Source organism: Leopardus geoffroyi, chromosome D4 (assembly GCF_018350155.1).
Source record: "Leopardus geoffroyi isolate Oge1 chromosome D4, O.geoffroyi_Oge1_pat1.0, whole genome shotgun sequence".
Lineage (NCBI taxonomy): Eukaryota > Metazoa > Chordata > Mammalia > Carnivora > Felidae > Leopardus > Leopardus geoffroyi.
Window position 1 is genome coordinate 72,668,054 of NC_059342.1, and position 17,037 is coordinate 72,685,090.

At 37.2% G+C, this 17,037-nt stretch overlaps 1 protein-coding gene across 10 annotated transcripts in view; it reads right to left on the bottom strand.

Annotated features, from left to right (window-relative positions):
- PTBP3 (polypyrimidine tract binding protein 3) overlaps positions 1-17,037 on the bottom strand; it is a 120,383-nt gene that overhangs the window by 39,960 nt on the left and 63,386 nt on the right. For 9 of the 10 annotated variants that reach the window (XM_045469680.1, XM_045469679.1, XM_045469682.1 and 6 more), the window contains 2 exons: positions 16,376-16,522; positions 7,702-7,866 (listed from right to left, as the gene is read on the bottom strand). In XM_045469680.1, the coding sequence (XP_045325636.1) occupies positions 7,702-7,866; positions 16,376-16,522 (312 nt within the window). The remainder of the gene's footprint in view (positions 1-7,701; positions 7,867-16,375; positions 16,523-17,037) is intronic. The other variant, XM_045469681.1, reaches the window with a different exon arrangement.

The following is a 17,037-nucleotide window of genomic DNA, read 5'->3' on the forward strand; positions in this document are numbered from 1 at the left end:
AGTAGAATGGTGGCTGCCAAGGGCTGAGAGAAAAGGGGAATGGGGAGGTATTGTTTAATGGGTGTGGGAGTTTCAATTTAGGAAGACAAAAAACTTTTTGGAGATATAAGGTGAGTGGTGATAATTGCAAAACAAGGAGAGTGTATTTAATGTCACTGATCTGTACACTTAAAAAACAGTTAAAATGGTAAAATTTATGTATACCTTACAACCCCCAAATAAAATAAACTGTCCTAAAGTCCAAATACTCATTTTTGGCAAAATGCTAACAGATAATCAGCTTAGAGTCAAACACTTCTTATAGGAGATAACACCATTGAACAAGATTTGCAGAACCAATTTGTCTTAGAAGGGCTCATCAAAAAATGTTATTACTTAAAATTAGTCTGAGGATTCTTTGTTGAAATTCCTTAAAAAAAAAAAAAAAACGCAGTTAATTTAGTTATGGTCATATTTCAGAGTTTAGAACTTTGGGATCTTGGGCGCCTGGGTGGCTCAGTCATTAAGCATCAACTTTGGCTTAGGTCAGGATCTCACATTCCATGAGTTTCAGCCCTGATTTGGTGAGCTTGAGCCCCACTTTGTGTGATCTCGTTCCCTGCTTCCGTTGAGCTTAAGCCCCGCCTAGAGTGATCTCATGCCCCTCTGGTGAGATCAGCTTCTCAGGTAAAACAAGAGCCCTGGGCAAGCCCTGCTTCTCTCTTTCTGCCCCTCATGGGATTCTCCCTCCCTCTGTCTCTCTCTGCTCCTTGCTCACTAGTGCCCTCGCTCTCTCAAAACAAACAAAAAACAAACAACTGATCTTAATCTCTCATTTAACTGTTCTGAAAACATTAGGAATTTCTTTTTGTTCTTTTAATGAAAATTCTGGTCCTGTCACAGGCATTTCCTCAGTACACCCTGTGTGTTCTAGATAATATTCTTAAAATTTATAAAAGAATACCACGCTTATCTTCTCAGCTGACTGTCAAAGAATATAGATTTTATGTTGTATCTTTCTTTAAGATACAAGCATTCCTGGGAAAAGGTCTTGTATTTTCTTATTTCCATCCTTGGTGATACTGTGATCACAAACACACCCCAATCTATATAAGTGCATAATCTGAGTGTTGGGTAAAGGAGTAGTATAGACTTTTTACTGCAGCCACAGGTAGTATTCTAAACTACAAGTAAGATTATATCATATATAATTTTGCTCTGGTTTACTTCTCTAAACACATTTCCTGATACTCTATATCACACTATTTATACCAACAATGTGCAGTTGTGTCTAGTTCTCTAAATGTACCAAGGGATTTCAGACATCTATGCCTATACACATGGCTATTCCCTTTTTCTTAGAACTCTATGCTTAATACCTAGTAAAGTTTCATTTATCTTTTCCAAAACTCAGCTCAGGAAAGTAATGCCACCAGAAAATTCTCAGCCTCTCCCAAGTATCAACAGAGTTCATTCTCTTTCTTATTACTCCCTTCTTGGTCTCATATATATTTTTGTTTTACTTATACTGTGCTATACATTTGTTTACATATGTCTCCTTTAATTAGACTGAAAGCTCCTTGAAGGTGTGTATGTACACACACACACACACACACACACACACACACACCTTGTCTTAATCATTTCTATATCATTGAGTAAAATTCTTGGCATATAAACAAGTACATGGTAAATGCTTATTATTAACTGATAAAGAATTATACTTAGACCTGACTGGAATTACGGCAACATGCAGTTTTTTGAAAATAATAAACATTCTTCATGTAAAATATCTCATTAATGAGGTAGTAAGAACATACAATTTGCTCTCAAATCTGGAATTTTACACTAAATTATGCTTAGAACCTAGAAAATTTCTACTTAACTTTCAGATTTTATTAATGTTTACATTCTCTCATTTAACATGAACACCAACATGATGCACATCCTCACTCACTGCTGTGTTTGGCTGTGTGATTCTTAACTGAATGTGTTAACAGAATATAAATGGGTGGAACTGGCTAACCATGGACAGTTACCTAGGGTCCCCTGGATTGTATGTACTGACAGAGTAGCTTTAAACGTCAATCTGATACTTTTGAACAAAGTAAGTGAGCAATACCAGGGAATCTAGGCTAATGCCTCAAGTGTGATTTTTTTAAAAATTTATTTTGAGAGAGAGAGAGAAAGCACGAGTGGGAGATGAATGGGGCGGGGGCGGGGGGGCTGCGAGTAGAGAGAGAGAGAATCCTAAGCAGTCTCTGCACTGTCAGCACAGAGCCTGATGCAGGGCTTGAGCCCACGAACAAACCACAAGATCATGACCTGAGCCGAAGTCAGACGCTTAACCATCTGAGCCAACCAGGCACCCCTCGAGTGTGATTTTTAACAACTTTTCATAATTACCAACAGTAATACCAACAGTAATAATTCACCAACAATTTTAAACAGATTTGGTTTCATAAGATTAACATTCAGGAAAGTTTTATATGGATTTATTATTATTGATTACAGTAATAATTTGACTCTTTGATTCTAATTCTCTAATATATTTATTTTTCTGTCATAAACACAAACACACAGACCCAACTCTTGATGTCTCCTGTGCATTTAATCTTTTAAGACTTTAAAATGGGATGAAGAGAGAGGTGCCTGGGTGGCTCAGTGGATTAAGCACCTGACTCTTGATTTCAGCTCAGGTCATGATCTCACGGTTCATGAGGTCAAGCCCTATGTCAGGCTCTGCACTGACAGCATGGAGCCTGCTTGGGATTCTTTCTTCCTCTCTCTCTACTCCTCCCCTGCTTGTGTGCACATGTGCGCACTCACTCTCTCGAAACAAACAAACAAACAAACATTAAAAGGGGGGGGATGAAGAGAATACCAAAGATCAAATTCAGGTAAAATTAATCTTCATGGTGATGTTTATACATGGAGCACTTATCAGAAACTAAAAAAGTTCACTAGTATTCACTTGTAAAAAGTGTACTGGGGCGCCTGGGTGGCTCAGTCAAACATCCAAAAATAAATACACACTAAAAAAAAAAAAACCCCAAAAACCTAGTGTATCGGCCATAATTTGTTTACAGTAATTTTTGTCCCCAACGAAACAGTTAAGATTTAAGAACCAGAATTGTATATTACTAGTACTGACTCTTTTAATAATTGCTTTTTAAAGTTATTTATCTTTACTCTGCAATTCAAAAAGATCAGTTCTTTATCTTGAAGACATTCATCTATTGGACATTCATAAAAAACTCCCATAAATAACAGTATTTGGAAGTAATGGACTACATGAGAACATTGTTTTGTACTATTTCAGTACACAAAGAAATTTTTTAGTATGCAAGGTTGAATTTACATTATGGAATTGTAGAGAAATAACTTCCTAACTTACAAACACTCTCTAGATTATGCAATCCAATCCAATGGCTTTAATTACCACCCATATGCTGATGATAATCTCCAGCCCTGAATTCCTACACTCATTCCAAACTTATTTCCCAATTGTCTATTCAACATCAACCACTTGCATGCCTAATAGGTATCCCAAAATAATCTTGTCCAAAACACTACCTCTACCCCTGCCCCAAATCTTCTTTTTCCTTTAGTCTTTACTATCTTAGTATAAAATTGCTCTATTTTACCAGAGGCTGACACCCAAAATCTGGAAGGCATTCTTGATTACTCCACTTTTCCTTCATAATCCACGATTACTCAACCCATCAGCAAATCCTTCCAAATATATCCATAATCACCACTTCCCGAGACCACATCCTCACATGGGTCACCACCATCTCTTACCTGGACTATGCTAAGATCCTCCACTTATGCCTACAATTTATTCTTAACACAGCAACAAGAGTGATTCCATTAAAACATAAATCTATCATCTTACTCCTCTACTCAAAATCCTCTAATGGCTTCCCATCATCTGGATCCTAACCCCTTCTCTGATTCTATCATTTATAGTTTTCCCACTTTTTACAATTGCAATTACATAGCCTTATTTCTGATATTTCAACATATTAAGCACCCTTGCACTTAGACACTTTACACTTGCTGTTCTTTCTGTGTTATTCTACCACATACTTTAAGCCTCTGCTCAAATATCATCATATTGAAAACCTCCGTTAACTTTCCTCACCTGAAATAGCACCACTCTCATCTCACTCACTCACTCCCCTTACCATGAGCTAAAGAAAAAACACTAACTTCAAGAGATGTCAGAGAAGAGCTTAGCTAATGCCAACTCTTCAGCAAAAAATATAAAATAATATGCTAATTAATTACAACAGGTGCAACCAACTCCATACTTCCATGTATTATCCCACCACAATATTCATCACATTTTTAGGCTATTACTTAGGAAGTTATATCTTACCCACAAGACCAGAGCAAGCATCAGTTTCTTACAGTGCAATTTACTAGTGTCTAATAATTACAGCTAACATTTCTTGATCACTTAATATGTATCTTTCTAATGTATACCTTAATATTTCTAGGTGCCTTAAATGCATTAACTCATGTAATCTTCACAATAAAGATATAAAGATACCTTCACAGTAAAGATATAAAGATATATAAAAGATAGACACCATGTCCAGCCCTATTATATAAATAAGAAAAAGATACAGAGAGGTAAGTTAGTTGCCCAGGGTTATACAGGTAGTAAGTGGAAGAGCCAGGATTCAAACCAGCTCCAGACCCTGTATCCTTAATCATGTTATACTACACTTTAGTTGGCTAATGACACAGAGTGCTAGGGGAGAGGGCTCAGTTAATGCAATAAGAGAAAGACTGAGGAGGCAAATTTGAGCTGTAGACTGAATGATGTAGGTTCAACTAAGTGACCGTCTCAGTGAAGTGTTTTGGAAAGAAATAGGAGATAGAAACGGACTAAGACATGAGTAAACTGGGGGCAAAGGGCCAGAAAAGCCACTGGCTAAATAAGCAGAAGGGTGTTAGGAAATGAGGTTAAAGAGAAGGGGAGAGGTCTGCATGTGGGACCTTAAGGGCCTTGGTAAGGGCTTTGATTTCATTCCAACAGCAAGGGAAAAGAGGATTAAACAAGGAAGTGTGATAACTGAAAGGCTGAGAGTCCTGCTTACTATTAAGGACTCTCAGAATTACTCCTCTTCACTCTGAAGGACCCCATGATCTTTTGGGAGAGAAACAAGGTTTGTTACTGCTCTCAGGGAAAAAATAAATGGAATGACAGGGCAGAACCACAAGACTCTAGCTAAACTCAAGGTTGAATGATGGCACTGTTGAGCCACAGGTGCAAGAACATCCTCTGTAAAACAGCGTTAGTAAGTTAGTAGTAGCTTCGATGTTACCGTTACAAAAGCAAACAAATACTGCTGATGGATCACAGTGCTCACTGACACTCTGGGATAAACATAGGACAAGAAAAGTCACCAGAACTAAGAAGCCAATCACCTAAGCAACTGCTGAAACCTTTGTAAGGAAGAAGGGTGGCTATGGATAGTACTGTTAAGGCCTTTCCTAGACATGCTTCACAAATGCGTATATTTAGAAAATGGTATGCATAAAACTACTATAGGGAGTAGGCCTAATAAATGGTATATTTTGATATTTATATGCATGGCACAGGAACTGTGTTGGGAAATGTATCTGAACTTTATTGCCAATTAGTACAATGACTGTGGGAAAGTAACGTGACTTTAAGGACCCCAGTTTCCTAATTTATAAAATGTGAGAATAGGATGGAAAGTACTTCAATTTTTTTTTTTTAATTTTTTTTAACGTTTATTTATTTTTGAGACAGAGAGAGACAGAGCATGAACGTGGGAGGGTCAAAGAGGGAGACACAGAATCTGAAACAGGCTCCAGGCTCTGAGATGTCAGCACAGAGCCCGACGCAGGGCTTGAAGTCACGAACCGTGAGATCATGACCTGAGCCAAAGTTGGACGCTTAACTGACTGAGCCACCCAGGCGCCCCGGAAAGTACTTCAATTCCTAAACACACATGCACATATACATCCCTATGACTCTTCACTTAGTAGTGCAAAGCCAAAGGTTTGGAAAACAGTTAAATGATTCTGGACTGACTTGGCATCACGCTATGCAGTACATACTGAGATATAAATATGAAAATAAGTATATGTTTTAGTGTTTAAAATTTTTTAAATATTTATTTATTTTTGAGAGAAAGAGTATGCACGCCTGAGCGAGGGATTGGGGCGGGGAGAGGGAGAGAGGGAGAGAGGGAGAGAGGGAGAGTGGGAGAGTGGGAGAGAGAGAGAGAGAGAGAGAGAGAGAGAGAATCCGAAGCAGGCTCCAGGCTCTGAACTGTTAGCACAGAGGTGGATGCAGGGCTTGAACCCACAAGCTAGGAGATCATGACCTGAGCTGAAGTTGGATGCTTAATCGACTGAGCCACCCAGGTACCCATTTTAGTGTTTTAACATTACAGTGTATGGCTTGACAAGTATGAGGGAATGGAATCAATATGCAGCAAAAGAGGACAAAAACTAATTGAAGTTTTTGGGCTAGATGTCAAATGTTTATACATACAGATTACCAAGTAATTGTACGTTACATTTTGAGGATATGTATATACGGAGTATTAGTTAAAACTGTAACAAGCAGGGGTGCCTGGGTGGCTCAGTTGGTTAAGCAGCCGGCTTTGACTCAGGTCATGATCTTGCAGTTTATGAGTTCAAACCTCACATTGTGCTCTCTGCTGTCAGCACAGAGCCCGCCTTGGATCTTCTGTCCTCTTCTTTCTTGCCCTCTTTTGGAAATACATACACACACATACGTATATATATATATACACATATACGTATATATACATATACATATATACACACACACATATATATGTATAACAAGCATACAAAACACAACATTGGACTTCATATTAGGAGGCTTAAGTTCTAACTGTCTCTTCAGTTACTCTCTACAATATTTAATTATCTCTCAGTTTTATTCACTACAAAATTATGTAACTTAGTTACCTTCCAGTTCTTAAATTCGACACTCTCATAGTAGGCCATGATGTGGTGGGGTGCCTTTTATCACAAGTTTGGACATATTAATGGGTAGTCTATGAAAATTATGTTGACCATCAGTCAGTATTTAACATGATACTTCCATTTTATACATGAAGAGTTACCACATACTTTCCTTTCAGAGTTTTTAAAATGAAAATACTCAAATGTAAGAAAGAGTTAATGGAATAACCACTATCAGTGTGTTTTTAATAGGATTCTATGCTTTGTTCATTTTCATGCTTATGTATTTTTAAAAAAGAACTTCTTACATACCCTTTTATATCAAGTATTTAAGTTAGAAAAATGAAGCTATAGAAAAGTTATCTCTGGGCGCCTAGGTGGCTCAGTTGATTGAGCGTCCGACTTCGCTCAGGTCATGATATCGCAGCTCACGAGTCCGGGCACTGCATCGGGCTCTATGCAGACAGCTTAGAGCCAGGAGCCTGCTTCAGATTCTGTGTCTCCCTCTCTCTCTGTCCCCCCCACCTGTGTTCTCTCTCTCTCTCAAAATAAACATTAAAAAATTATCTCTAATAGATACTATTTCCTACATAAAACAGGATGCCTAAGGTTATTATTATTTAAACATATATACCAGCCAAAATAAATAAAAAAAAAAAAAAAAAAAGAAAGTTAAGATATAAACATCAAAAGCTACAGAGGTCACATTTGCCTCTTAAGAGTGTTGTTCCACTTTACCTGATGAAGAACTTCCAGAGTAACAGGGTAAAAGAGGTTTTCAATAATTATTCGGAGCACAGGGCTCTGCCCAGGTATGACTGTGCCTTCATTGGTAGGAGCTCCAGGAAGGGCCAGGCTTCCTGACTGGACAGCGCTGACAGCCTGCAGTGCAGCTTGGGCTCTCTATAAAACAATCCAAAATAAGGAAAAAAATACATATCTACTTTCTCTAGATGCACATATCCTAAATTTGTAATCAGTTAAGATTCAAAAGACTTGCTTTCTTACCACAATGACACAATATTTAAGAAAGGTACTTAAAGTTACTTGAAGAAATGAAAAAAAACACATGGCAAAAAAAAAAAAAAAAAAAGAGGAAAATGTGGAGATGATTTTTATTTCCTAATTTTTAAATAACAGAAAAAAAAAAGTGAAAGTAACATTAAAGATGACTTAAAAACCACTCAAGTCCCTCTTCTTTTTCCCTACCTGAACCACTGAGTTCTAAAACCTTTGGGTGGCATATGATAGACGCAAATATGGAGCTATGGTGGTTCAGAGGGGGTTAGGAATGCATCCCTATAGGAAGGCATCCTGGCATAAGCATCAGAGCCTGAGCGATGAGGACAGCATCTACATAGTAGGCTGCCTGGCAAGGGCAACTTGAGCCCAAACAAGCTAAGAAAGGTATCTAGTGTGGGGGTGGTTCAGTGCTAGACATCAAACCTGAGGAATATGAAAAGGGTAAGAAATGCATCCAGAAGAGAATAGCCTGGCAGGACTGTTAGAGCCCAAGGAGAGTTATGAAAGGGTCCACATGGTGTGAACCAATGTAGTGAAGACAGTCCAAGCAGGGTGAAGAGGAGGTCCATGAAGGCCTGACCGGGGTAAGAAGGTAATTCAATGGTGGGGCAGCCTAAAATAGGACGTAAGAACCCAAGCAGGGGCAGGCAGACAAGCTTTTATTTTTTTTTTAGCAAGAAGACAATATTTACTTATAATAGAACATTTACGGAGCACTAATTGCAGGTATCATTCTATGCATTCACTATACAACTCTCTTTAATTCTCACAACAATTTACGAGGCATGTACTATTACATTTTTTTCAGATGAGAAAACCAAGTCTGAGATGGGTTAAATGGTTTGTCTGGAGTCACACAGAGGACTGTAAACAGTGGTACTTAAACACTTGATGAAAATCTGAAAATGTCTCTAACACAATTCTGAACCCCACTTCTGTCAAACTCCTGGAAACGTCTCCTATTTTTATTGTTCTTGTTGTTGTTATTGAATTATAGTTGACGTACAATGTTATATTATTTTCAGGTGTACACCATTGTGATTTGAAAATTCTATATATTGCTCAATACTTACCACAAATGCAGTCACCATCTGCCACCATACAACACTAGTACAATATTATTGACTATATTCCCTATGCTGTACTTTTTATCTACATGACATTTATAACTGGGAGTCTGTACTTCTTAATACCTTAATACCTTTCACCTATTTTGCCAAACCCTCCTCCCAACCACCATAGCTGGAAGTCTATGAAGGGATGATTCTAATGTTGCTCTCAAAAAAAAAAAAAAAAATAGAGGGGCGCCTGGGTGGCGCAGTCGGTTAAGCGTCCGACTTCAGCCAGGTCACGATCTCGCGGTCCGTGAGTTCGAGCCCCGCGTCAGGCTCTGGGCTGATGGCTCAGAGCCTGGAGCCTGTTTCCGATTCTGTGTCTCCCTCTCTCTCTGCCCCTCCCCCGTTCATGCTCTGTCTCTCTCTGTCCCAAAAATAAATAAACGTTGAAAAAAAAAAAAAAAAAGAATGGTGATAGTCTGTGCCACAAAATGAAAAAAAATCACCACTTTTTTACATATTATATTCACTTGCAATTTTAAATTAACATTTCTTGTGTTTTGCTTTTATTATTTTAATTTTTAGTTTATTATATCATCTCTCTAATGTGAGACATTATGCTATGACAAATAACATTAAAGGAAGAATCTTTCTGAAGATTGGCTTTTAACTTTGTATATGCTTAATAGATGAACTTCCACTTTTTTTTTTTTTAAAGTTTATTATTTATTTTGAGAGAGACAGCAAGAGGGAGAAGGAGAGAGAGAATCCCAAGCAGGCTCCACACCAGAAGCACAGAGCCTGATGGGGATCTGGAACCCATGAACCATGAGATCATGACCTAAGCTAAAACCTGGAGTCAGACACTTAACCCACTGACTCACCCAGGTGCCCCAGAACAACTTCCACTTTTATGCTTATATGCAACTCCTTTTTTATACTTTTTACCAGCATTTTTAGGCCATATAGATTTTTAGGTATCAGGTAATATTTAAACTGCCCAACATTCAGTTTCTAAAACATCATTATCTTTGAGAACAACGTATGCGTAATTATTTGAAAATTTTATATCATTTGTTTTCAAAACTGTGCTCTTATAAAAACAGCCATGTGTATGGAATACTGAGCATCCCAAGCCTGCCTCAAAAACAGCAGTTTATCTCATATATTTTACACTGGGATCCTCAGTAAGAGTTTATTTGGAAAATAGGTTCTATTGTTTTCAAGTTTGAAAACTGATTCAGACTTCCACTTTGAGTCTATAATTAGCAGAAGGTGTGGGTCAATTAATAATTAATTTTAAAAAGACCCAGAAGGTAGAATTAGCAGACAAGAACATGTGGGACTCGAACTCATGACCCCAAGATCAAGAGTTACATGCTCTTCCGACTGAGACAGCCAGGTACCCCTAAATTTTTCATTTTTTTTTTTTTAATTTTTTTTACGTTTATTTATTCTTGAGACAGAGAGAGACAGAGCATGAACGGGGCAGGGTCAGAGACACAGAATCTGAAACAGGCTGCAGGCTCTGAGCTGTCAGCACAGAGCCTGACGCGGGGCTCAAACTCACGGACCGCGAGATCATGACCTGAGCCGAAGTCGGCCGCTTAACCGACTGAGCCACCCAGGCGCCCCTAAATTTTTCATTTTTAAATTTATTTAAATTTAGCCACATGTAGCCAGCAGCTACCATACCAAACATAACTCTAGAACGTCTAGGCAAAGACTTCAACATAGAGAAGTTCTAAACGGAATAATGGTTCTTTTTTTTCTTAGATCAGGAAGATTAAATCTTTACAAAACTAAGCCTGCACAACCAAAAGTAAACTTAACCTTGCTGACTTTACTTCATTATGCCATCAATCATTCTACCAATCCTTTTTATTAAACAATTCTACACATATGCTTCCTGCTACTGATATTACTATTTTTATCATAGCTCCTCTTCCTTCACTCATCCTTTTTGGCATGGGGGGTACCACAACAGAGAAATAGGAGAAGCCACGGTACCTATTGTGCTAATCATTCTAGAGTTCTCAACATATTCTGCATTAGTATTTCACAGAGCACTGAGTACAAAGGTCTCTGAGCAGAAGGCATGCAAGAAATGCTTTTGACAATAAAAATCTGAGAAAATAACACCTGAAGACAGATTTATTTAATAAATAACTCTGTAGTTTCCGTTTTTAATTACACAAAACATTCAAGTAAAAAAAAATAAAATTGAGGCACACTCTCCACAGAGGGCAACAGAAAAGTTGGGGGTGGGAGAAAATGAGAAATATTTTCTTAATATAAAGAGATTATTTCACATAGAAGATTTATGTTCTGTGTATTTGATGCTAAAAATTATGAGGCAGCAGAATTCCTACTATGGGAGATAATTTTTTAAATGTTTTCTAAACAAACTCGCTGGAATAGTTTAATAACTTAATAAAGGAAACAGCAGTAGCATGACTGGAAATGCAAGTATTTCATCAAGGTGAGGGGAGGACAAATAGACTTCATATAAAATTTAAACATGTCTGGATAACGTGAAAAAGACATTTCTGAAATTGAGACAGAAATGAATGTACAATAAAATGCACAGATCTTAAGTGTAGAGTTAGATGATTTTTTAAGAAAACATTTTTAGGCAAAATCTTTCCATGGTTATCTCTGCAGATTTATAAATGTCCACCCACAAGGTAAAAAAACAAAATAAAACTGTCTATACCCTAATGATGGTTATTAATAAAACCATTTCTCAAATGCTGTACCTCAAAATACAATCTAAATTTTTTAGCTATAATTTTAGTTTACATATTTTTTAAGCTTATTTATTTATTTTGAGAGAGACAGAGAAAGCACAAGTGGGGGAGGGGCAAAGAGAGAGGGAGACAGAGAATCCCAAGCAGGCTCTGCACTGTTAGCTTGGAGCCTGATGTGGGGCTAGAACTCACTAAACCACAGGATCGTGACCTGAGCCAAAACCAAGAGTTGGATGCTTAACTGACTGAGCCATCCAGGTGCCCCAACTATAATTTTAGTTTAAATAAAAAGATAAAGATACTTGAAGGGCTCCTCAGTTGGTTGAGCAGCTGACTCTTGATTTCAGCTCAGGTCATGATCCCAGGCTGAGCTCTGTGCAGAGTGCGAAGCTTGTTTAAGATTCTTTCTTTCTCTTTCTCTCTCTCTCTCTCTCTCTCTCTCTCTCTCTCTCTCTCTCTCCCTCCCTCCCTCCCCCCCTCCCTCCCTTTGTACTTCTCCCCTGCTTGTGTTCTCTCTCAAATAAATAAATAAATTTTAAAAAATATTTGATATTCACCTGACCCTCTCTGGCAAGTATGTCCATAGGCTGGAAAAGAAGTTATGTGCATGTTTTGGGTTACCTTGTTATTCAGAGAATAAAAGATAATGAAATAGTAATTTATCAGTTTCCCAGGGCTGTCAGAAAAAAAAAAAGACATTTGGTACATTTTATATATGCAAACAAGTACCTTAAATTCTGACTTCAACTTTGGTGTAGGACTTTGAATAAAAGAAAAACTATTATATTTTATCAAACATCAATGTATAAAAATTGCACAAAAATAACAAAATGGAAAGGGCACTAGGAAGAAATCAAGGCTATCGAAGAATTAACTAGGTCATTTCAGCTGGCTTTGGTTGCCAAGCAACTGGAATGCCTCACAGTTTCTCTTTAGAATAATCCAGTCTTTAAGAGTTTTATTAAATTGTTTATTCCTTGTTCAAGACTTATTCCAACATATTTAGGAATCACACTAATAAGAAAACTGCCATGACTTACATGAATGAAAATTTAAAACTCTAGTGAAAGACAGGAGTCAAAATACATCCTCCTCAAAAGAATCATAGAGCAATATAAATATGTTAATTATCTCAAGTTAATCTATAAAATCAACCCAATTCCAATTGTGGTTTTTTTTTGGGGGGGGGGGGTAGAAGTTATCTAAATAATTCTATTATATATGGAGACATAAGTAAAATACAATAGCTAATTAATGTCTGAAAAAAGAGTATAAAAGAGGGCTTTGCCCTACAAAACATTCATACTGGAGACATTAGCTCTAGGGACACGAAAACAGGAATGGAACAGAAGTGAATACAAAAGGTAGTCTGGATTAGACATGGAGTGCACACCATGTGAGTAGCACAGACATAAGGGTATATCAGAGCCAGGCAAGCAGAATGTGTATGCATGTCTAAGAAGGGTATACATGCATGTTTTAAGTAGGTACAGCAAATGTACAGAAAACTAGAACATGACAAAGAACAAGTTTCACATAAGTAGATAATAAATGGGTTATTCAAAAAAATGATTAAGGAGAAACTGGTCAATGGGAGTTAAAAAAGAGATCAAAGCCTACCCTCACTCCCCACCTCCAAAATATTTCTAATAAAACAAAAATTTAAACATTTAAATAAAAACAACTAAAACATAAAAATATGAGAAGAAAACACAGGTAAAAAAAAATTAAAAAAAAATTTTTTTAATGTTTATTTATTTTTGAGGCAGAGAGAGACAGAGCGTGAATGGGGGAGGGTCAGAGAGAGAGAGAGACACAGAATCTGAAACAGGCTCCAGGCTCTGAGCTGTCAGCACAGAGCCCGACGCGGGGCTCGAACTCACGGACCGCGAGATCACGACCTGAGTCGAAGTCGGACGCCTAACCGACTGAGCCACCCAGGCACCCCAAAAACAATTTTTTTAATGTTGGTATACTAGGTCCTGATGAGCATGGTATCAAAATCAGAAACCATAATACAATCTTAAGAGATTTGACTATTGTGTAAAAATATTTTTAAAACCGCATTAGTAGACAAAACTCAGAGACAGAAAGTAGACTGTGGCTGCCAGAGGCTGGGGGGGGGGCAGAAGAATGCGGAATTAGCGTTTAAGGCATAGAGTTTCAATTTAGGAAGGAGGAAGAATTTATTTTTTTAAGTTTATTTACTTATTTTGAGAGAGAGAGAGAGAGAGAGAGAAGGAGGCAGGAGAGAGGGAGAGAGTGTGAGAGAGAATCCCAAGCAGGCTCTGCACTGTCAGCACAGAGCTCAAAGCAGGGCTTAATCTCACAAACCATGAGATCTGGTGTCCCAAGGTGAAAGAATTCTGGAGAAAGACGGTGGTGATGGATTGCACAATATGAATGTACTTAATGCTGCTCGGCATTTACAAATGGTCAAAATGGCAAATTTTATATGTAATTTACCACAGTGTTAAAAATGGGGAAAAAAACTGCATCAACAGAAATCACTAGACTTTATAAGTTATCAAATAAATATTAAGTAAACAATAAGATATGATTTCATCCTCTAATAAAGATGACAGGAAAACTGCTTGCTTACACATATGAGTGGCACCCTAAGCTGGCACATATTCTTTAAAAAAAAGCAATCATGTGGGGCACCTGGGTGGCTCAGTCAGTTAAGTGACTGACTTTGGCTCAGGTCATGATCTCACCATTCATTAATTCAAGCCCCCCATTGGGCTTTCTGCTGTCAGCACAGAGCCCAGTACAGGTCCTCTTTCTCCCTGTCTCTCTGCCCACACCCCCCCCCCCCCCGCCACACTTGCACACATACCCTCTCCCTCTCTCTCTCTCTCTAAAATAAACATTAAAAAAAGCAATCATGAAACGTATATCAAAATATAAAATATGCATATGCTTAGTCCCAGCAATTTCACTGCCACAAACGTTAACTAGTAGGAAAATGTTGCAAGTGTGCTAGGATATGTAAGAATGTTGCTACAGTGCTATTTCTAAAAAGCGTAAAATTGGAAACAATTTCAATGTCTATTAACAAGACATTGGATAGATTATGGCTGTCTTATAGAAGGGAGTATTATGCATTCACTTAAAAACTGTGAAGTAATTCTGCCTTTATAGCCATCAAAAAAATATCCATGACACGTTATAAAGAAAAAATATGAGCTTTCAAAACATTAGGATTCCACTTATGTAAAATTATATACACAGATAATAATACACCTGGATAGAGAAGGAATACACACCAAACTGTTAGCAAATGTTAATTAGTTGTCTCTGGACAACTGTGTTGTTGTTGTTATCATTTTTACTTTTCTGGACTATTTGAATGTTTTACCATGAGAATGGATGCTATTTAGAATTTTTAAGTCAATTTTTCATTTACAAAAGTCTACACTATTTAAAAATGTCTAACATCTCATTTACTAAGTTTATATAGGTTATTATATGCCACTAATATCTCTTAGAACAAGCTAAGGATTATGCACAGAAAAAGTCTTTGTTTTAAAAACATGGAAAACTGGGGCGCCTGGGTGGCGCAGACTTCAGCCAGGTCACGATCTCGCGGTCCGTGAGTTCGAGCCCCGCGTCGGGCTCTGGGCTGATGGCTCAGAGCCTGGAGCCTGTTTCCGATTCTGTGTCTCCCTCTCTCTCTGCCCCTCCCCCGTTCATGCTCTGTCTCTCTCTGTCCCAAAAATAAATAAAAACGTTGAAAAAAAAATTTAAAAAAAAAAAAAAACAAAAAAAAAAACGTGGAAAACTAATTTAAATTTAGTAGCTTGCACTATAATGACTTTCAGCACAGAATCAAAGGGCTGGAGGAATTCTTTTACCTAGAGCAAGACTATAGGGCCCAAACATGCTCATAACATAATAAAAAAGCCTCTTTCTTGCTTTGTGGATCAATTTTTCTTACCCTTAAGTAACTTCAAATTACTATTTTAGCTACTACAAATCAACCTGGAGAGACACAAAAGATGAACTATAGTCAATATGAACTATATCAAAATAAAAACTGAAAAATGAGGTTAGAGATGTTGATATTCTACATTCCACATTCACCTAGAAGAGTCAAAAACCATTTAATGAACATATCTATACAAATTCTTACTAACATCTAAATGTTAACATCAAATAGAAGCGGCACTGAAATTCTCAATGCCTTTGTTATATATTCTAAGTATTCTATAAAAAGTTCCTTTTGGACTTGAAATTTTAAGAGATAAGAATGTAAGTTTTTCTCTTACTCGTGAAAAAAGTTAAGGGCAAACTAAATTTCTGCCATTTCTGCAGTCAAATGCTCTGCCTCTGAGCTATACCCCCAGTATCTGCCATTTCTAGCACCGCAACTTCAAACGTATTTCTAAATGGCACTACTTAAGCCTTCAGGTAAGAATTTACATACATAATCTTTACTAATAAAGCATCCTAACAGGAAGGAACATGATTTTTTCCTGAGAAATAGAAAATTAATCTTAAGCTATTATACCATGTATTCTTGTAGCTTTTTTTTTTTTTTTTTTTTTTGTAGCTAATTTTTTAAATGCTTTCAATACTTACAGCTTGATTAGGTAGATTGTCAGTCTTAAGTTCTCTGTGATTGGAATACTGAATAAAAACAGGCTGGCTTCGAAGGTGAGGAGTAACAGGAGTGTAGTAATTCACCATAGTAACAGCAGCTTCCTCAGAAGCCATTTCTAAGAAAGCCTGTAATAAACACAAGAAAGTAAAGTGAAAGCTCATGTTTTTGAAAGACAGCTAAGAACTATGAAAAAACTCTGGCTTCAAAGTGTACCACTGATGTTAAATGAAAATACATATGAAAAGTCAAGCTCAATAAAGGATTTGGGACTGGGAAATTGCCAGTTGAATAAATGATTTCATGTGGTTTTTGGTTTTCCTCTTTTTTCTCTTTCTTCTAAAATCTAGAAATAATTAAAAAGGTGAAAATAAAGGTGAGCATCAGTACTGTAAAATGGATGCTTTCAGGGGTTAGAATTTAATAGTTCTTTCCTAAATAAGAACTTCTCCAAGATGGGGCATAATGATTTGTTCTTTTACCTTTTAATTAAATAGCTGTTTATGATACAATTAAGTTTATGATACAATTAAATGCTGAATTCAGGTGTAAAGGCTCAATTGTTCAAGTTAGGGAAATGGGATAACATCTTTCCTACATTAAGTCAATATTGATTTGAATCATTCAAATGACTTTTTCTGAG